At 41.2% G+C, this 22,022-nt stretch overlaps 1 protein-coding gene and 1 long non-coding RNA gene across 37 annotated transcripts in view; one reads left to right on the forward strand and one right to left on the reverse strand.

Annotated features, from left to right (window-relative positions):
* ZNF827 (zinc finger protein 827) overlaps nt 1-22,022 on the reverse strand; it is a 174,535-nt gene that overhangs the window by 117,022 nt on the left and 35,491 nt on the right. For 27 of the 36 annotated variants that reach the window (XR_010587030.2, XR_012435145.1, XR_012435147.1 and 24 more), the window contains exons 2-4: nt 20,789-21,838; nt 10,869-11,041; nt 4,432-4,912 (exon numbers count right to left, since the gene is read on the reverse strand). Coding sequence is in view for 32 of the 36 variants with exons in the window: in XM_015450877.3 (XP_015306363.1) it covers nt 4,432-4,912; nt 10,869-11,041; nt 20,789-21,838 (1,704 nt within the window). In the remaining 4 variants the exon portion in view is untranslated. The remainder of the gene's footprint in view (nt 1-4,431; nt 4,913-10,868; nt 11,042-20,788; nt 21,839-22,022) is intronic. The other 9 variants (XM_074040529.1, XM_074040542.1, XM_065545554.1 and 6 more) reach the window with 1 other exon arrangement.
* LOC135971013 (uncharacterized) lies at nt 1,669-8,457 on the forward strand. Its single transcript, XR_010587031.2, has 3 exons — nt 1,669-1,813; nt 4,805-5,057; nt 6,505-8,457. It is a non-coding gene; the product is annotated as an uncharacterized lncRNA (long non-coding RNA).

Raw genomic sequence — 22,022 nt, forward strand, 5'->3', positions numbered from 1 at the left:
AGCCTACACCCTACATTTATATGTGAACACCTTTGCTGTTTAATGGATGAGCTACTAATAAGTCAGAAACAGTTTAGCTTATATCCATTTGTTCATAAACTGTCTCTGTGAGGCTAAAAGTAAGTTGCTGCTTTAAAGAAGTCCATCTCTCCTAGTTAAAATTATTTTGGTCTCAATTTTACGAAATTAATATAATGTGGGAGACAGCACAACAATTTTTGCTGGCTTCCAAATTAAAAATAGTTGAAATGACATATCTTTTATTTTGGAAAACCAGGGACAAAAAGATATTCCCAGCCAACAAGTGAAGTGCCAAGTTTCTGTCAACTGCTTGGTTATAATTTGGAGACTTAGAATTAAATTTTATATCTTGAAAAGTGTAGTTTTCAGAAAAAGAAATGATGTAAGGCTGTTGTTGCAGGCAACTTTTAATCAGTCTTCTAATAACGATGACCCTCCCATCGTTCAGTGCTCTGCACTGAATCTTGAGACTTTTTAGCTGGAGAAACTCCCCTGTCAGGAGGCCCCCCAAGGAAACACCTGGGGGCTCCATGAACACGACTCACCCAGCCCTCTCTTTCATGTCAACCTTGACCAACAGTGAGCGCCACAGGCCTATCTCATACCACCATGCCCCGTTTCATGGTCTAGGGTGGAGACCACGAGAACAAAACTGCACTGATGAAAACCATAGCTGTACCAAAAAATACTGTACCAGGTACCAAGTTTATATTCCACATCAGTGGTCCTTAGCCCTGGCTGCACGCTAAAATCATTCTGTACATTAAAATCATTTGAAGATATTAAAGAAAATACCAATGTCTAGGGCCTATCCCAGTGAATCATAATTTCTGGGCCCTGGCATTTTGTGAAAAACTCCCCAGCCAAGGCTAATGTGCAGCCGAGGTTAAGAACTGCTGCTGGCTATGGGCGACAAGGCACAGAATCAGCAGGAACTTAGCTCTCCACAGTCGGGTGAGCACCTATTCCCTGAACACCCTAGCCACGTGACCACTGGCTCACCTGCTCTGACATGCAATGATTTGTATATGCCTTCTGGCTTCCAGGAAAGAGCTGCTGGAACATACAGGCCTGGAGCCCTCTCAGGTCTGCCTCAGTCTAAGCTGTGGGTGAAATCTACAAAATTCATTTTTCTGTCAGCCCAGAAAGCTGCCCATACAAGCAGTGTTAAGTGGGGGCTCAGTCGGAAGAATGGCTGATAGTCTGGAGAAGGGATTTTATTTCACAATCATACACGTTAAGAAACCTCTAACAGGAGTAGGGGTGGGGGGCATTGAGAGCCCATTTAAAACAGTATTCTATCTACTGACTTTGAATCCCACTGGGTTCCATTCAATCATCTTTCTGCTTAGTTTTAGTTGAAGGAGCAAGAAAGACTCCCCTTAATAACCAGGCAAGAAAGCATCAAGTGTTTTCTCTCTTTTGGAAACAAGTAGGTGTCTACACGCTTGAATTTGTCACTGTGCTCCAGTTTTGCAGACAGTGATCTGGCTGGCACAAAGATTCACAGACTCAGTGCCCACAAACAGCTGCACCCTACAGTACCAGCAGGTGCACGGACAGAGCCCAGCGAAAAAATTCAGTGCAAGAACAATGGCGCCGTTATAATGCCAAGGGACAAGGCCCCAAACTAGCCACTACTTCACTACATTTGATGACGGGAAGAGCTAGAAACTGAGCCGCAGCTCCCTGGGATTTGGCCTTTTTGTCCCTAAATCATAACCACAGATGCAGCCAGGTAGGGCACCACAGTGAGAGCAGCTATCAAATGCATGGCCGGACCAACCAGAGGGTAAGTAAAATTAAAAAAAAAATCGCTCCAGAAAATGTATTCCTTTCCTTTTAACATATCTTCTCCTCTCCTGAGCTGCATTGTCACCAAGTTTACATTTACATCCAAATATGAACACACAAAAAAATTAAGGATGCATCTCACTCCCCGGTGACTTTATAACAGGTTGCTAGGTAACAGTGCATACAAGTCAGGTTTCAGGACCTCCAGTAAGCCACCATAAAATAGCCGCATGGGTCTTTTGCATAAATAGTGTGTGCATTTGTTATCTGTTTTCTTACGCCAATTGATCAATCAGTAAATATTCTGACTGCCAAACCATAAGCAACTCCCCATCAATAGCTAACTGAAAACACAGATCACAATACAAGGCTTTGATGAGCAATTCTTCCCCCTAACCTATCAATTGGCTTCTCCCCTTGTGTCTCTGCTGCTTGCAGTGCTGACTCCAAGCAGCCTTATCTTATGCTCCCTGAGATTGGGTCTGGAGCTAATTACAGTGTAATGTGGGCACTCAGAGCTGAACCCAGCAGGAGCCATGCATCATACACAAGGGTTTTATCCAAAGACCAAACCTTCCCTGTTCCCACTCACCTTCCTCTAGATTTTAAAACATCCCTGGAGTTATGGAGTAAAGGGAGTAACACCTTACTCGGAGTAATTCACCCCTACTCAGATTGCCCTTGTCTGTTAGGTAAGGAAACGTCCCCCTTTCGAAGCTATGTGATGTGAATGTGTCATTTGCATTCCTTCCCTGGGGATTGCACTATAAGGGCCCATAAAAGGAGCCCCCTTTGCTATCACGGTGGCAGGGAGGACAATCAAGGAAAAACTAGAGTTCCCCTGGAGGTGAAATCCTAAAGGATCAGAACAGCAAACAGGAATGCATGAAAACATGCATTTTCCTACCTGCTCAAAAATTTTTAAATGTAAAACTCAAAGTCTCTAAAAATCACATTTTCTCCTCAATTGGAATAGAAGAGGCAGAAGTCAGGGGAGAGGGGTGATGAGGAGCAGAGAAGCCAGTGTTCTTTAGAGCCACAGTCAGAAACTTGGCCGATTCCAGCACAGGGCCCCCTCACGCTCACTGCCAGCTGGTGTGCTTCACTGTTATATTCCCTGCTCTTTGCCTACTTGGTTCATTTCTGGGACATCTCATTTTCCATCCCCTACCTTTCCTCATTTGTCCCAACTAGTGTCTCCCACTCCTGAGGAGCAAAGATCTGGGGTGAGGGGGACATTCCAAAAGACCCGACTGAAGAGTCCCTGAGCAAAGGGACTTCAGAGTGGAGCTGAACCTCTAATTCACCTGGCAATGACATTTAGTGAAATGCAACTCACAGTCCATTTAAAGGAAGGCAGTGACCAATTATTCTCCATTTAAAAGGGTATTGTCAATCTCCAAAGAGCTGACATGGCATTTGGAAATCATGGTGGGAACTGCCATCTTCACTGAAATACAGAACCAATTCTCCACCGACCTTCCCCCACCCCCTACATCTCCTTTAAAACTTAAAAATCATACTTTTAAAAGCATAATGAGTAGCCACACAATCTTGCAACATACCTTCTCATTCCAAAAGAGAATGACAGGAAAAACAGAGTGACCTAAGACCTTGATGTCCCTGTTCAACACCACAACTTAAATCAAATATGTTGGGGAAAAAATGATAAAAAAGGAAACATCATGTACAATTTGATGGTGATAGAAAGTAATGTCAACTAATAAGAATACATCTTTATAATTTATACTCCATCTTTTTTTCCCAAATGGATCAGGACAGTTTTATTAAAAAAAGAAATTTTTTTTAAAATGTGTTTTTAAATTCCACTTTACATGAGGTCCCTAGAGTAGTCAAATTCAAAGACATAAAGTTGTGGTCTCCAGGGCCTGTGGGGGAAGAGGTGAACTGAGAGTTGTTTAATGAGTTTCAGTTGGAGAGAATGAAAAAGTTCTGGAGATGGATGGTGGTAATGGTTTGCACAACAATGTGAACGTACTTAATGTCACTGAACTGCGCACCTAAAATGGTTAAAATGGTAAATTTTATGTTAAATATAGTTTGCCATAATAAAAAAATTTCTCGTTTAAAAAAACCTGAAAAACTTCTTAAAGACAGTTATCATTTGCTCAAATTTTAGAAGTCTATAACTCCTAAAAGTAGTCTTTGTATATGTGTCCTTTAAAAATCTTATAAATTAACACAGTAAAGAACTTGAATAATGGCAAAATGAGGTATTCCATACAAGTCCAGTGCAGAAGAGACATGTTAAACAGGGCCCAAGGTCACACAAGCAACTGACACAAGCCTGGCTTACCATGTGACCTTTCCCACCTACAGTAAGAACTCATCAAGGGGAAAAAAAACAGAAGCAAATCAACAATCTCTACTGTTTTGAGACCCAAGACAAAGCAATACTACTTCCAAAGGATTACACACACACAAAGTCAAGGAGAAAACGTATGGAAGTGCAGACTATCCAAATTTAAAGGGACCTTGAAATCATCTAGTTCTACCAGCTTATTTTACAAATGAAAATACTGGTAGACAGAGAGAGAGACAGAGAGAGAAAGAGAGAGAGAGAGAGAGAGAGAGAATACAACCCTATTCAAGTACCTGACAGCTTCATGAGAAAATCAGACGCCATCTTAACAGAGATGTCCTGGCTGAACAATGCTGACGCACTGTTGGCCACATACTCGGAGGGGTCTTTCAGCTTTGTGTGGTTGGCGGGCCTGTCGGCAGCATTCAAAGTAAAGGAGGTGGGCAGGCCGTTATCTTCCTTGGGTTCCTCCTTCACCAGCAAAGGCGAGACGCCAGCCCCTCCCTGGCTAGTCCTCTCTGGAGTGTTAGACGTCATCATGGTCCCCACTAGCTCTGTCCCTCCTCCTTCCCTTTGCTGCCCCAGGCAGGCACTGTCACTGAGGTGGGGAGATCCCTTGACATCTGGGTCTGGGATCTCCTCCTTCACCTTGGCTTCTGTCCTCAGGAAGTGCTGATGGCAACGCATGTGGAGTTTCAGGCTGAAGTGGCGTGAGGAAGTAAAAGGGCACAGCTGGCACTGAAAGGTCTCTCCCCGATCCTGGTGCTGATGAACCTGACGGAGAAGCAAGAAGAATGAGCTAGCCACCGTGCATTTATGGAAAATGCCTTGCTGTAGATCCAAACTATTCATCAATCACTTCCTCACCGGGCAAAGGGCTGGCCTTTGTACCGCAGAGCGTTTCATTACGGGACTCCAGGTAATGAGGCCAATCCCTAAACATAAAGTGGGTCCCCATAGGTTAAGAGTCCATTATTAGGGCCACACTCACAACTGAGGATGCAGCCGGCCAATGGATGCTATTTTGGGTAGCATCCCAATATTCTAGTCATCCGATCTCAGTTGATGTCTTTGGAGAAAGTATTATGAACCCAGCACAATCCAAACTTACATAATTACTAGTTGGGGGTCAAAAGAGGTAACCTGTCAAGCAATTCCTCTCACAATAATGACACTTTGCATGTATCCAATTTTTTGTTACCCAGAGAATTAGTTATGTTTTGCAAACATAATTTCAATTTTCAAAATGCTGCTCTTAGATAATTAAGAATGTAGAAAATAATGTCTCCAGGGTATTCCCGTTTCAAAGACAGAGAAATTGAGGCCCCAGAATAAATGGATTGAGCGAAATTACATACAAAAAAGAAAAAAGCAAGGTAGGAGAAAAACCAAGGTCTGACCCTCACCAAGTATTCTGAGCAAGAGGAAACCAATTTTTCTAAACGTGGCTATAATATCATGCTCCAGATTCTGACGTCTGCAATGAAAGAATGCAGACTTTTAAATCCAGTTCCAGTCTTGCATGCACACGATACCTGTAAAAATTGGGAGAAACTTTTTTCTTCCTGTCACTACCAAATTTAGTGCTTAAAAAAGTGAGGAAATCATTGCATTGGCCTGAGCCAGGCTTTGAGCTGGCAGGTGCTCATAAGCTTGTAACTTCCCCATTCATCTCTGCCAATGCACTTTAGTGCTGACCTGCTACACTCTGCTATTTCAGGACTGGCCCTCCCTTAAGTAGAAACTGCCAATTGTGTAGATGTGGGCCAAATGATTTGGGGAGCTGTGTGATCCGAACAAACAAGTAAGTGATTGGAATCCAAAAGCAAAACAAAACTGACACCTCCTCTTTTAGGGGTGACCTAAGCAGGACTCGAACCCAGGTCTCACCAAGGTTAAAGGCTCACGGGTTAATCCGTTGAGCCACCTGGCCCCTATGGGTAGGTTTCCTTTCCAAGAGAGCAAGTTTTACAACAGCTGTTTATGCATTCTGAATGCAATCCAAAAGCATTATTCATCAGCCAAAACATACTTTTAAATAATGTTAAGTGACCAACAAAAGCAAAGAAATTAAAAGTTAATGGTGAGATCCTGTCGCTACAGCACCCCACTGTGGCTTTTTGAAAAAAACAACAGAAGAGATTCTGGGTCCCCCAAAGCATGAGTTTCTCAACAGAAATAGCCATATACACTTAAACCCAGTTAGGCAAAGTCCTGATCATGAAAAGGCTTTTCCTCTGCTGGGGTGGTGTGCTGGGGGTGGGGAAACACACCGATTGTCACCAGCTGTTAACATCACCCCTTTCTGTTCTTTCACAACAAAGAGATTTCACTGGGAGCTGATCATTTCATTTGCTTTCTCACAGAATCCCCACCATCTCCTCCAACCAACAGTCCCAGAGGACCCTGACTGGTGCTGCCAAAAGCATGCCCCAGAACCAGGTGGTAAAGGTCACGAGGCAGAGAGCTTCCATCGTCCCTGAGAGCAGTGCAGTGGGGCAGATCCATTTCAGAAGTGTCCTTACATCTACTGACCCAGGAGAGGAGAGGAGCTAATCCAAGAACAGAAGCTCCGGAAGCAGCTTCTGGAAGGAGGAAAAGGACAGAGCGCGAGCCCAAGTTCTAAAATCAAAAGGGAGCCCTGGATTAAAAACAGTCTGTGTGCATGTATTTTATGTGACTTCTTTTCCACGAGATCCTGGCCTTGTTATATTTAGTTACGGACAAATTAGTGAAGCTTTAAAGGAAAAACAGTGGGTATTTTGTTGACTTTTGCACTTAACAGGTTTTTTTTGAGCTACACCTTCCCAAAGGGACTATATATCACATTTGGCCTTTGAGAGAAGTATTAGCTCTATCCTCTGACTGCAGTTTTTTCCCCCTTCTCTCCTGACATTTGAGCACTTTTCTGTCATAATTTTTATTCTCTTTAGCTTGACATTTGCTTTAAAGACCCTTTTAGTCTACTAAAATGAAGAGATGCTTCTCTAAAGCACGTCATTCTTTCTAGGCCATGTTTAGGGGCTCACCTACCCCCTGGTCATTTCACATAAACAACCCATATCAGGTGCTGTTACATCATTAGGGCCATCTCTTCACCACTGGGGCCATTTCTTGGTAGCAGTTGGATTCTTGGGTTGTGGTACTTCAGAGCTTGGGGAAATTTTGGGAAACCTCTACTGCATCCCCCACCAGGGGGACAGGTGAGGGCCTTCACGAGAAGTTACAGCTCCTTAAATGGCAGACTTGAGACTACTAGAACTCAGTACCCTGACTCTTGGTCAGTTTCCTGTCAATACTTCACCAGTGTTCTTTGTCTTAGCAGTCCTCCTCACCTTTTCTGTTCAATTTTAGTTTATGAATTCATGTTGAATTCCTGTATGTTCACTTATCCAGGAAAATTTTAAAGGACTTAATGGAAATCTGAGATAACCCTGAGGAAGCTGGAGGCCTTTATAAGCTCCTTCCACAGCAGGTCATAAAAACATTTGCACAATATATTATGAAGGAAAGGTGGGCTAAAAGAACGTACAGTGACTAGGACATAATAGGATAGAGTAAGTACTATAATACAAATATAGTAAGTACTATATTTGTTGAACAAAGAAAGTAGAATCTCATTTTTCTTTAAAAAAATTGATATACCAATATAAAAGAATATACATCAAAGTGATAATGGTTATTTATCATTCTGGGTGATGGGATTAAGGATCAATTTTATATTCCTTTGTTTATCAGTTTTTCTAAGTTCTCAGCACTAAAGACAGATCACGAAAAAGGGAAACAGAGTAAAATTTATTTTAGAGTAATTTTTTATACCATTTCATTGAATATTTCTAAATGCGAACAAACATTAATGTATATTCAGATGGTTTTCGGATGATTACTGTATTAGCTACCTTTACTGAATGTTGTTTCTCCAGGCTAGGCACTGTATTAAGTGCTTTATGTGCATTATCTCATTTAACTCTTATAACAACCTCATGAGACAGACTGTAGGATTATTATCTCCATTAGTGGAAACAGAGGTTTGGAGAGGTTAAATGATTCCTTCAAAGTCTCACAGCCCCTAAGGTGGAACTGAGATTCTAACTAGGGTTTCTCTGACCACACAGTTTGAGATCTTAATCTCTGGCTATACTGACCCCACTTCTTAGGCAGAATTCATTTAGAAAATCTGTCCACGGCTGGGGACAGTGGCTCACGCCTATAATCCCAGTACTGCGGGAGGCCAAGGCGGGTGAATTGCCTGAGGTCAGGAGTTCAAGACCAGGGTGGCTAACATGGTGAAACCTTGTCTCCACTAAAAATACAAAAATCAGCCAGGCGTGGTGGTGCACGCCTGTAGTCCCAGCTACTCAGGAGGCTGAGGCAGGAGAATCGCTTCGAGCCGGGAGATGGAGGTTGCAGTGAGCCAAGATGGCGCGATTGCACTCCAGCCTGGGTAACAGAGCTAGACTCCGTCTCAAAAAAAAAAAAAAAAAAACAAGTCTGTCCATCCACATTTGTAGTATCTGGTGGATGTAGCAGAGGATATCTACCCATAAGGCTACAACCATTATATTTCCAGGTAGACTAGATTTGCAAAATGTAGTAAAATTAAAGTATGTTTAACCAAATAAAATCATGAATGCTTTGATTAAAAAAAGAACAGCCAATAAGTGAGATGGAAAGCAGGGACAAGAAAGAATACACCATTTGATAAAATTAAACTTGCATGAGCTTTTCTCACACTTCCCGTATCAAAAGCTCAAGTCATAGCTCAACAGGTTAGGACACCATGAGTTTGAATAAAGTAGTAATTTCACACAACTGCTTTATCGTACTGGTTATTGATTTGTTCTGAAAGCATTCTAAGACCCCACGACCCGCAAAGCCCTTGCAGCTCTCATCTGTGACACTGCCATGGCCGGCCGTCTGTGTCATCAAGGCACCCAACTTATCTCCCTGTAGTTTCAGGGTCAGTAGTTCCTGCTATTGAAAACCCTGCTTTTTTTCCATGGGTTTATAAATAGGTTGTTTTAAGTGACCCCGAGCTGAAACCAAGCTTACAAGGTGTCAGGCTAGATGCAAGTTTTCTGCCCGCTGAAGCTTTAAATTTGCCAGACCTGATTTCTAAACACAGCTTAGGAAATAGTAACTAAAACAAATTTTCATTTTAAAGGCATTTCTTTTGAAGTCTCATCCTACTAATGAAATTCAACTTCGCAGGTTTAAAATATAAGTTTTTACTTTGGGAAGAAGTGACAGAGGATGAGGAGGGTTAAAGTAAAAACTAAGTCGGCTGAGTAAAATTCAGCCAACCAGAACTCCTGGTTAAATGGATTCTGAAGATGAAGGGCATGCTACTCCCAGGAGACAAAGGCAAATGATAGAAAACAAATTACATCATGGATTTAAATTTTTTTAATCTTCCAAGCTATTTCCTAAAGTCAGTAGAGGTTCTATCTGGTCACACTTTTTTAGAGCTATAATTCTGAAGAGTGATTACTTATCTATTTAGAAGGATTAGATCGCAAGATTTCCAAATAAACAAATACCTTAATTATGTCCACACATTATGCTTCTTATGGTAGGAAAGGAAACACTTTATAAATAATGTCAACAGTCAAATCATATCACAACTATCAGTGAAGATATGATTGCTATTAAGATGCTCAATGATAGTTATTAGAATTAAATAACTTCCTTTGAAAATTCCTGTGTCAGACATGTGGCTAATATTCTCTCTTTAAATACTAATGACAAGTCTTCCAGACAAACATTATCATTCCCATTTAACAGAAGAGAAAATTCAGAGTCTAAAGGTTAACTTGCTCAAGACCACTTAGCTAGTAAGTTGCATAATAAGATTTCAATTCAGGTCTATCAAATTCAAAAGCCCATGCTCTTTTGATCCCATGAGTTTCCTGCTTGATTCTGAGACAAAACCCTTCACATTAATGGGGTCAGCTAAAAAGATTTCCATCTAAGTTTTCCCCCATCTCACGTAAGAGGGACTCATGGATTCTAGTCAACTCTTCTGTACATGTTTAGTGTAGGTTTGAGCTCCCCAGTTGTTTTTAATAGGACATTGAAAATTATGTCCTTGGATGTTTGGTAAATGTAATCCTGGGAATTATGATAGCTCAAACAATGACAGCCTCAAGGAGAGCTACAGTCTTGTTAGAAAGGGCCCCCAAGCCTCCCACAGGGCTAAATAAAGTTAAAGGCCAGGTGCCTTCAATGTCTTCATGCCTCCTACACAGTGTCTCTGCGTGTTCCTCTGAGTTTGCAAGCTGGAGAGTAAGGCAGTAACAGACAAGGGCTCTCTCTCCAGGAAGGGGAGCAGGTTCAAGAGCCCTCTCTTTGGTGCTCAGTCCAGCAGCTCTTCCTGAACTTGGCTTTCCCTGCTTCTTGCTGTTCCCCAACCCTGCCTCTGGGTGCCCCAAGAAATGCGTCAGCACACAAGCCAGGCAGGCTGCTGCTCCCCTATAGGAGAGGACCACCCTCCAGTAAGTACATTATCTGGATATTGAAGGTTCTCTCTGCCTTTAAGTTCTTGGCTGCAAAGTGGACATTAACACCTTTCTGTTGAATTCTACCTTGCTACACGGAGTACTGTCATCCACATGCTCCATCAGTGAGGCGCCCTCCCTCGGCCAAGAGGGAGGTCAGCTTGCACCAGACCATGTACAGGAGCCCTGGCTGTGCCTGCCTCTCCAGGAGGTGCCGTCGGTAGGTAGCTTACCTTCATGTGGGATTTGAGATTGTCCTTGCGAGCACACCGGAATGGACAGAGCGGACACTGATGACTTTTTAAACCTGTGTGAATCACCATGTGCCGCTTCCAGTAACTCTTCCTTTTAATAACCAAACCACATATTGGACACTGGAAAGGCTTTCCACTTTCCTCTTCTGAGGCTTGGAAGAAGGAGAAAGAAAGGAACATTAGGGAAAACAAAAAGGTACATTGCATCTGGCATTAATTCACATACACTGCCGTATAAAAAGCACTAAAAATGATTTGGGGTTTTTTCTTGACAATTCCGAGATTTTATCCATAAGAAAGTTTTAGTACTGCTTTTCTTCAGGTAGAAACCCATATTCATCTAGTTACTTTCATCTGGGCTCCATTTTCCGAAATCTGATCATCCTGCCTTGTGAAAGTCTGACTTCCAGAGGCCATCCAGCACAAAGGAAGACATCTGCAAAGGGGCTTCGCCCAGCTTGTCCTAACTCAGGGCCCAGGGGCACCATCCACAGTCAGAGAAGCCTGAATGCAGGGGCTTTGTTTCCTGAAGGAAACTGTCAGACTCAAGTCCATGTCTGAATTCCTGAACTTGGAAAACAGTGAGAAATAAAAACAAATCACATGGGACAGAGAATAATGCACTGCTCCACACTGAAAACCAAACAGCTATCATAAACCTCACTCTCTGAACTCCAATGGAGACAAATTTTTGGATCCCTACTGCTGACTTGTTTAGTTGTGGCTTGAGCAGATGCTGCTGCCAGTGTAGCCATCAGGGGGTCTTAAGGTCAGGGTTTTTGACCCTTTTATTTCTGTCCCTTTGGTAGCCACTAACAATATGTGCTGCCTTCCTCTGCATGGTGACTGGGCTTTGCTGACCACTTTCGGAAGAGCTGCAATGGGGCCACTGCAAATGCTCCAATCTTTCAAGAAATTAAACAAACCAACTACCTCCTCCAAATAAAGCTAGGTCGTTCTCAAAGTGAAGGGTCTCTGTTGTGACACTATTGCTAAACTTCTGGTCTACCAACTTACATTGCTCAGTGCCACACTAGCCTCTGCAATTTGAGGATACAGGGAGTAAAAATAAGCAGAATCAAGGGCTTAGACATTTCTTTCTTAATCATAAGGAATCAGAAATATTTCAAAACCAGTTAAATGACTTGGCATATGTGCCCACAATAAAATATAGAAAGCACTTTTTAAAATGAGCTAGATCTACAGACGATGATATAAAAACATGTCCAAGATATTAGCACTGGTGGATAAAGCAAGATATAAACCCATATATCCAGGGTGATTCTATTTTTGTTTTCTAAAAAAATGGGGATCAGTCACAGCTAAAACCATTAGGTGAAATATTAGCAGGGAACTTTATAAAGGATGGATCAAGTTGACAACACCTAAAACCACTAATTAATCTTAACATTACTAAAAATGGGGCAGATACCGTGTACCTTCTGATGTCATCTGTGAAATGTCCTTATAAAAAATTAAACAATCCTCTATATAACTAGCCCTTTATTGGAAATACAATTGATTTTTTTTAAAAAGTGTTAAACACACCAATGGGATGAAATCAGCCAAATCTATAACGTGTGAATTCCTCAGGACAAATGACCCAGTTTCTTCAACATGTAAATGGCATTTTTAAAAGAGAAGAGGTTATGGAAAAATAAAGACTTAAGAGATATATACAAAAAAATGCAAGATGTGAAGCTTATTTGGATTCTGTTTAAATAAAACAACTGTAAAAGGACATTTCTCAGATAATTGAGGTGTTTCTCAGATAATAGCTTGGGTGTTCCAAAATATCATTTAGCAATTGTTATTCCTGTTAGATGTGATAGTGGAATTGTGGTTATTTTTTTAAGTCCTTATCTGTTGAAGATATATACATGGAAGTATTTACAAGAAAGCTGACCATGATGTCTGGGATTTGCTTTAAAATACTTGAGAAAAAATAAAGGGAGGGAATGGGAAGAATGGCATTAATAAATGGAACAAACAAAAAATGGTATCTTTTTACTTGCATGAAAACTTTCTGGAAGCATACCCAGGAAAACACTAAACAGTTATCACTGAAGGATTGTGGATTAAAAGGAAGGAATCAGGAGGGAAACTTGTGTTTTCATTTCACATCCTTCTGTACTATTTGAATTTTTTAATGTACACGTTACCCTTCTAATTTTAAAAGAAAATATTCCCAAGAGTATACTTTAAAATAATTTCATCATGTATTTATTGGGTCAACTGAGTCTCTACATACAAAGGAACACTTCAAATGGATGGAACCAGAAGGTTCTGGAATAAAGTTACAGCGTTCTAAAAATGCAGTTTTACTAATACAGGTCTATTGGTTAGCTCAACCATGCAACTTGAAAAAGAATCAAGTCTGGAAATTCTACTTGTGACGTGTTCCACCACATGTATTTCCTTTTGTAATTAGGGGAGTAAGAGGAAATGAGGGTTTCCTTTTACTCTAGGAAGAGCACACCTTGTAGACACACATAAACAAGCATTTTAACCCCCTGTAGCTTTTCTGCTGTCTGTTTTTGTGAATTGCCTCTGCCGATCTGGAGTCCTATTTGTAATTATGTCTCTTGTCTTCTATGCTTCCTTGTCATTTCCTCCACCCTGATATTTTGATCATGAAGACTACATGATGAACAACAGACTGGAGAGAAAGGACTGAATAAGGCCTCTACGTGAAATTACTGTCATACACTACGGGGAAAAAAATCATAACAATGTCTATTTGGGGTTGTAAGAACATCAAAATAATAGGAAAGAGATAAACAAACAGGCTGTCATTGATCCCCATCTTCAAGAAGTATGTCCCACTATCAAATTCCTAAACTACCTAATTTTACAGAACTGTCTGGAAGAGGAGAGAAAAATTGAGATGTCTTCCACTGACCTGAGATTTCATGGCACACCATAGCAAGGCAATAAAAGGGCATTAGCTGAAAAAATGAACTCCGCCGGCTTCCCCTCACATCTTGCCTTGCCTAATGTGACCAATGCATTTCCTATTCTTTCTGAGACCCACAGTCTTCACCTTAATCAACAATTCTTTATTTCAAATGTATTACAGAGTACATTACATTTAACCCTGCATATTACTGTTTCATATAAATCCATTTAGCTATGCTTCCTTAGTTTTAATTAGTAACAAAATACACGAGTTGGGAACAAATTAGGGTGCACTTGAACTGACTAGGAAAAAAATTAACACACAATGAAGAGAAACTAACTGCAAGAAATGCGGTCAAACAGCTACACTACTATAATTTTTGAAATTTTTAACTGATCACAGCAGGAAAGGAAGACGACAGAAACCAAATGATAAAAGAAACCCAAGTACCATGATTGATTTTCACCTTTGGCCAGTAATCTCCCCTGATAACATCTGCATTTTTATTTATTCAAGAAAGAAATTTCATATTTTAGTAGGATGCTCTCCATGTGTTTATGATGTTGTTAAGTACTTTAAAGAAGGGAGGAAGTAAGGTTGTATTCTATTTCGTATGCCAGACTATTTTCAGGGAACTGACAGCTGTAAATTTCACTTAAAGTTAGAACCTAAGGAAATATGACCACTTCCTCAGAATGAACCATACACTTTTGAGGCAACAGGATTGAAATGTTCATAATTTTGCCTAGTTTACAACTGCCTAATAAATAACTTTTCCCAAGTATATCACTAGCTACTTATTATCACTGCGAACAACACTAAATTCCACCAAATGCTAAGAGAACCAGTGGGATGAATAGCTGCTGATCTGCTCCTCTGGAGATAACTATTCTCTTCATAGGCAGTAATATTATTGGAATAAAAGAAATAATGAATGTGCACAAGACACCTGTCACATAGTAAATAGAAGCTACTTGTAGTAGCAGTTGTTGTATTAAGAGTAGTGACAATAAACAAACTCTAAACATGCCCTGCAAAGCTGAAAACTCACCATCAGAGCAGATGTAAATCTAAACAACTAACATCACATAATAAATACACGGTTCAGAGCTTGGCCCAACATGGTAGTTTGTCACTGGAGCCAATATGAAACCCATAAGCAGAAGTCCATAGTGTGGCTCAGGTAGGGTCTGGCTCAGCCTAGACAAAATACTGATGGATAATCCAGCCCAGCAGGGAAAAAAAAGACATGGAAAAGATAGTAAAGAGTGGAGGGAGGAATTGGCTGCAGTAGGGCCTGGAAGTCCTTACCTTTGTGTCTCCAGCACCCAAACAATGCCAGGTACAACATATAATTCAATAAGTGTGTGTTAGACCATAAGGAGATTAAATGAAAAAGGTTGGGTTAAGGGAATAGAGAGAAGTGAAATGAGGGCTAGAAATGGAAGGAAAAGATGCAGGAGGCTGCCAGTAAGTCCCAGTGGAACTTGTGTTAGGCCAAGAGTGTGTGTATGCCTTTCACATAGTGCCCCAATACACATTCTAAATGAATGGATGGATAAACAGATAAATGTTCATGTACTTAGACCTCAGCTATTTCCAAAAATGAACCTGGAGCAGCTTATATTAAAAATGCATATGGTATGACTACATCATTAATAAAGTACAGTGATATATGTTGAACTATTTATAATGAACAAGATCTGCCCAAAGCAGAGATGATCTTGTGGGAAGCTTGATAGTGAATTTTAAGAAGCAACATTAAACTCAAAAATTAGGGGGAAAAAAGTTTGTTTTGAATTAATAAACAGAGTTTTAAAACACTGAGCAGTAAGTATAAGCAAGGAATTCTAAAACAGGAAAGGATCTTGCCAATCATCCAGCTCTGTTTACAGATGAGGATACTAAACTGAGGTGGTATGCCGTGAGTCTCTCTACTAGTTAGTGGCAGAACTGAGATTACAGCTCATCTCTTCACTTCTGGTTTGCTGCTCTACCCTATTGCCTATGCATAAATCCCCAAAACAACAACAAAACTTCATTGGGCTAAAAAAATTTTTTTTTTTTTAAATCATGGAGGGTTGTAGTAGCTTAACCGCTTTAACACAAAGGTATTTTTAAAACAAATGTAACTGTTTTGTAGGCTTTGAAATCAAACTTCCTGTTGTTCAATCCTATGTGGTGATTTGCAGCAGGTCAACATAACTTGCAATTGGATAGTTTCTGCATATAGACCTTACCATAAACTTAAGAGTTCAAGATGCCTGGTGACCCTGGGTCTGCATAATCTGTGCATTATCATGGTCTTCATTCTGGACCTACTAACACTACCGGTGCACATCTGTGTAGGATGACGACCCATCTTCCTTCCTAACAATACACATGGATTTTAAATCTTTTAACAGAATTGCTTTGTCACGTGTCTCAAATGCTATTTCATGGCAACAAAAACAACCTAGATTAGCAATGGATGTCCCTGGGTTTATCTGTTATTATGGATGCAGACTTTATTAATGCCTATTTTAACTAGTAAATATTCAGAGAAGTCTGATATCTAGAGCCATACTAAGTTTAAATCACTGCAAAAATATAATTGAGATGAACGACGGACAGTTCTAAAAATCTTTGTTAAAAAGTGAATTTTCTAAACAGGTTCACGTATGGGATCATTCTCAGATTAAGGCTGATTGAGACTTATGGCCGGGCCCTGTGGTTCATGCCTGTAATCCCAGCACTTTGGGGGCCTGAGGAGGGTGGATCACTTGAGGCCAGAAGTTCGACACCAGTCTGACCAACATGGCGAAACCCCATCTCTACTAAAATTACAAAAATTAGTCGGGTGTGGGGGTGCGTGCCTGTAGTCCCAGCTTCTCAGGAGGCTGAGGCACAAGAATTGCTTGAACCCGGGAGGCAGAGGCTGCAGTGAGCCGAGATTGCACCACCGCACTCTAGCCTGGGCTATAGAGCGAGACTCACAAACAAAAGATTTACTATAATAATCATGGGCCTAATGGGAGTATCAGGAGAGGTGATCTCCCTCTCTGGACTTTGTATGCTTTTGCAATAATTTTAATAACATCACATAAATATTAAAGAAAACAGCAGCCAGAAACCCGCTATGTATTGACCCACAGGAAATATTCTTAGTTCTCAGCTATTTGAGACCAGGTTTGCTTCTAAGAATATTTACATTTTATTCAGTACAATAAGATGTTTTGGAGACCCTCTCTCTGAAACCCTCCCTGTTATTTCTTTTAACCAGGAGTATGGCATCCTGGGAATCTTGTTGGCCTTCTACAAGAAACTTTGTCTTTAAAATAAAAACCATTTATTTTATTCTTAGCTGCAACAGAACAGTAGCTTCAAAGAGAATTCAGTCAATGTGTGACATTTATCTTTATAGCAAATGGACATAATCTTCCCTCTATCGTGTCCCCTTTCAGAGGAGCTGTGTAGCATGTGCTGGGGGCGTAGGGTCACATGAAAGAAACCTCCCCCTCAAGTGTCACGTCTCTCTTGCAGGGCGGAAAGGCTATCGAGTGGTGGACTCTTGAAGGAATTAAATACACCATGACCTGGCAACCACTGAATCCTGTTCAAAAAAGAAGAATAAGGCCAAACCTAAAAGACGATTTTTTTTGTTCACGGTTTGGACTTCCCTTGACCTAAAGAAGGTCAAAGAAATGCTGGTGTCTAAATTACTCAAGGCAGAATCAGCTTTTCTAGAACATATCTCTTTGTAACTTAAGAATCAACTTTATATGCCTTTTCTTTTTTTGCACATTTTGAGAAATCGCTTTTTAAAAATGAAAGCCCTGCCTGAAATCAGGATGGTGTGTAGTTTATTTTTGTGGCTTTTTGTTGTTGTTCTTGGGGGTGGTTATTATTTGTTTACTTAACTCATTAGGCAACAGAAACTCTTTTCCCTGCTGCGAGAGGCTATTGCACCTATGTATTTTGAATTAAACTAAGATTTCCTTCTAAGGAAGAGGAAAGAATAATAACGACAAATGTTCTGAAACAGGGGTGATGGCTCTCACCACATTTCCATAATGCTTCTTAGGTAAACTGAAGGTACATCCCAATCCAGCCCCAGGTGGCCCCCAAACCAACAGTACAATGTGTGGAAGGTGGGGGAGGGAGGGAGAGAGAAGAAAAGGGAGTTGGGGAGGGTGGAGGGGACAGATGGAGATGACCCACCTTTCCTTCCACTCCTCAGATGCCAAAATCAGGGATCCCCAGTAACACCAAATCGTGTACCCATGATACAAAGACAAATAACAAAATTAGATAATCTATGAACTCCTTATTAACCCATAATCTAGCTAGGCTGCTGGGAAGTGATGACATTCACTTTAACTGAAAAGAGTGAGGGCGTCCCCTCTTCTGTTTCCAATCCATGCAATAACAAACAGAACTTGAACGCAGGATGTGTCCACGTGGACATATGCAATCTTTTTTGGGTAACAATTTCAAGGACCCTCAATTTCTTGGCAGTGATGTTTCCTCATGCATGAGTTTTACAAAATGAAAGATTTTTTAAATAAAATTACTCTGCCAATGAAGCTGCTTCTTCAAGTCTTAGACTGTGAACAGAAGCATGTTGAAATGGGGGAGTTGGGGTGGGGAGGCCTCACGTACAAGTCAATCAGCGCAGGGTTCTATAACCCAAAACTGAGAAGTTCCCTTCCCTCCTCTTTCAGTTTGAACATTCTGAACATTCACTGATTAAAATATTAAGTGTTTCAGCAATATAATAAATTTAGTAAAAAGCAAAGTAAGAAACGATTTCTTATAGATCTCCTATATTCAATTATTCTGAGAACCCCACTGAGTTGCTGGCATAGATTAAGTGCATTTAAACAAAAAAGGAACATAGTTTTTCCCTGGGGTGTATTTCCTACAACAAAACAAACAAAAAGTCTACCGTTCACTGGAAGCTCATGACCTCTTTCTCATCTTTACATGTATCTAGTTGTTTGAGAGAAAAAAATTATATTCACAACTATTGCTGGTTATACCCGAGACTACTTTAATATGACAAAGCTACTACAGTTCGGATTTCAGGAAACATGGTTTTATCAGTCATTTCTTTCCAAGTCTTCAATCAACTAAAGTTTATTATTAATTCTGTATAAGCTTTTCCAAGTAACAAATGTCCACTTGAATGTCTACTAGAAACACCATTCACACATTTATTCAATAACTAGATATGCAGAATATATATATAATTACTATTTTCATTTTTAAATTTTTATTTTTTTGAGACAGAGTCTCATCCACGCTGGAGTGCAGTGGCAGGATCTCTGCTCACTGCAACTTCTGCCTCCCAGATTCAAGCAACTCTCCTGCTTCAGCCTCCCGAGTAGCTGGGATTACAGGTGCACACCACCATGCCCGGCTAATTTTTGTATTTTTAGTAGAGACGGGGTTTCATCATATTCGTCAGGCTAGTCTCGATCCCCTGACCTCAGGTGACCCACCTGCCTTGGCCCCTCAAAGTGCTGGGATTACAGGCATGAGCCACTGCACCTGGCCTAAAATTTTTTTATATATAGCCATACCTCTCTTTCTACCGCTATCCCTAAATGAAATTTCTATAAGTCAAGAGTGATTTTTTCCAATGTAAAATTACCCCAGCCTCCTTTGCTCTTCTCCTTGTTTCCTAATTTTGCCCATTTCTCTCCTTATTTCACCAGATGGCAGGTGAGAAGAGAGGAGAAACAGAACTTAGAACTGATAGACAATCCTAGGATTTTATTGACATTTCAGAAACTCTGGAGTGAACAGTTTGAATCACTGAGAGTCATAAAAGTCCCAGATACCCATTTTCCTCATTGTCTTCTGCTGTTGACTCAAGTTTTGAAGTAACTGTAATTAGCGCATATAGCTCACTCAGCCATTTAAATGGAAAGTTGTCATAAATGCATCAAATTGACGTTAACTGTGATCATTCAGTCAATTATTTGCCATTCCAAACCCTCTTCATCACTGTTGTTGAAAATAATCAAAAGTTGGCTAGATACACACAATGGCAATGTTTGTACCGATGAGGATGCACATAGCCTACTTCCTGCTCCAGTCTGGCAGGATATCCTTAAGAGACATCTGAAACCCCAACATGCATCCCCAGGAGCGTGTATTTATCATGCACACAATTTTAAAGCAAACCAGAACAAGAAATGGTGTTTCCACTGTGAGAATTCAAGTGACTAAATTTCTCCCTAAAAAGATGAATAATTGTGAATGCTAAGGTCCTATATGACAGCGATTTCTCCTTTGGAAAGACTGCCTCCACTAGAAAAACCTTAGGATTCAAATTTTCCACATGCATATTCCTTCAAAATTGGATTGGCTTTGAATTAAATAAAGCATTCACAGGAAATGTGTTGATTATGTTTGATTGACAATCTTTTTTAGAGTTCTTATAGGACAAGAAATTTTAGAAGAATAGGATACGTGAAAAGGGCTTAAATTCCACAAAAAGTAATAAAAATGCTAACATAAAAGTATATGCTGTGATAAATTAGGGCAGAGTAGTTCCTGATTGTACAAAAGTCCATTTGTGATGGAGGCAGCAGGAGTGTGGGCTCTCCCTTGTCCACTATTTCAAAAGCAGTGGGTTTTTTTCCCCTATGTTCAGTGATGCCATGCACTCCATGACAAAGATGCTTTGATCTTCTCCCATTAAATATATCTTGTATGGACCTAGTCTGAACTTACTAAGAAAAAAAAAAATCATTTGTATGAAAGGGAGGGAATGCTGCGTGTCTCTAAGATTATTCATTACCTTTCAAAAGTGAAGCTATTTGTGAAGTCTTTGTGTAATACGTACATGAAAGACTACTATGCTGCTTACTTAAAGTATTTTTGTTGTGCTCTTGCTTTCTATTCCTGCCTCAGATCAGATGGGGAACCCAACAGAAAAAGGCAACGAATAAGACACCATGGTTTATAGTCTGGAGGACTTACACGATGATTGAAAGAAAAGATGCCATACCTGAATTGGAGGGTTTAGAAACTCTTCCCTTAGGAACTGGGAGTAATAATAATTCCAGGGATTGTGGTGGTGGTGGTGGAGGTGGTGGAGGTGGTGGTGGAGGTGGCGGACTGACTTTTTCTGGTTTCTTCTCTGAAGGCGGGGGCGGTAGAGGGTCCTCAGGCAGCAGCGATGACTTCTCAGCCAGAAGACTGCCCGCAGCCCTTGCTGCCACCTCCTTCAGAAGGGCCGCTGAGGAAGTCATAGAAGCCAGGGAAAGGAAGGAGCTGGCCGGTGGAGGGTGCTCCTGACCGGGAGTCAAACTTCTCTCACTGACCTTCTTGGACAAAGCAGCCAAGGTAGAACTGGCAGACTGGGAGCTAAAAGGGGAGGAAAAGGACTCAAATCGCATGGTCTCCTCAGTCCTGGTGAGAGATTTGTCCTGCAGAACGGCATTGGCTGCAGCTTTCAGTTTTAGGATGGCTGAATCCGGAGACAAGCTGCAGGTGGTGGTTGAGTTTGGCAACCACTTACCTTGATTCCATATAAAACGGTTACTTGGAGTGTATTGGTCATTCTGTTCCTGCTTCTCGGCCAACTTCCTGGCCAGAACACTGAGCTGCTGGGCGTGGTGGGAAGGTGGGGAAAAGGAGAGGTTCGAGCCAACGTTCACGGGGGACTCCACTCTGCCATTGGCCGTGGCTGCAGCATCGAGTTTGAGGGAACCAGCCTCCAGCAGCCGCCTCAAGTTGCTGCTCAGGGGCTTGTTGGAGCCTGGGTCATCGTCACACAAAGAAGACACTCCCGGGGAAAGGTGATCTTGACACTGCAGTGAGTCTCGCAGGACCTCACCGTCCAGTGCCACCAGCTCCAGTGTGTGGCTGCTGGGAGTGGTGCTTCCCAAGGAGGTGTCGGGGGACGTGGACTGCTCCTGGATCCGGTCCTCCAGAGACAACTTATAGTTCTCCTGGACTTCCCCAAAGGATGCTTCTGACGGAGTCTCTGAAGAGTTTCCATACCAGTGTTCTCCTTCACTGAGCTCTCCCTCCGCCTCTTCCTGCCTACTAACATCTGGGGAGAATTAAGAAGATCAGGTTTACTCCCAAAGTGAACAGTAAGTAAGTCTCAAGACATTCAAATGGAGTTGATGACATGCTTTCTCTTCCCTTCCACCCAAGAACCAAATGAAAGGTGGCAACAGCCTTAACAGAATGTCAGACAGACTTGGCAGAAGCCTGAAAAAAGTAAAAAATGC

Source organism: Macaca fascicularis, chromosome 5, assembly GCF_037993035.2.
Source record: "Macaca fascicularis isolate 582-1 chromosome 5, T2T-MFA8v1.1".
In the NCBI taxonomy this organism is placed as follows: domain Eukaryota; kingdom Metazoa; phylum Chordata; class Mammalia; order Primates; family Cercopithecidae; genus Macaca; species Macaca fascicularis.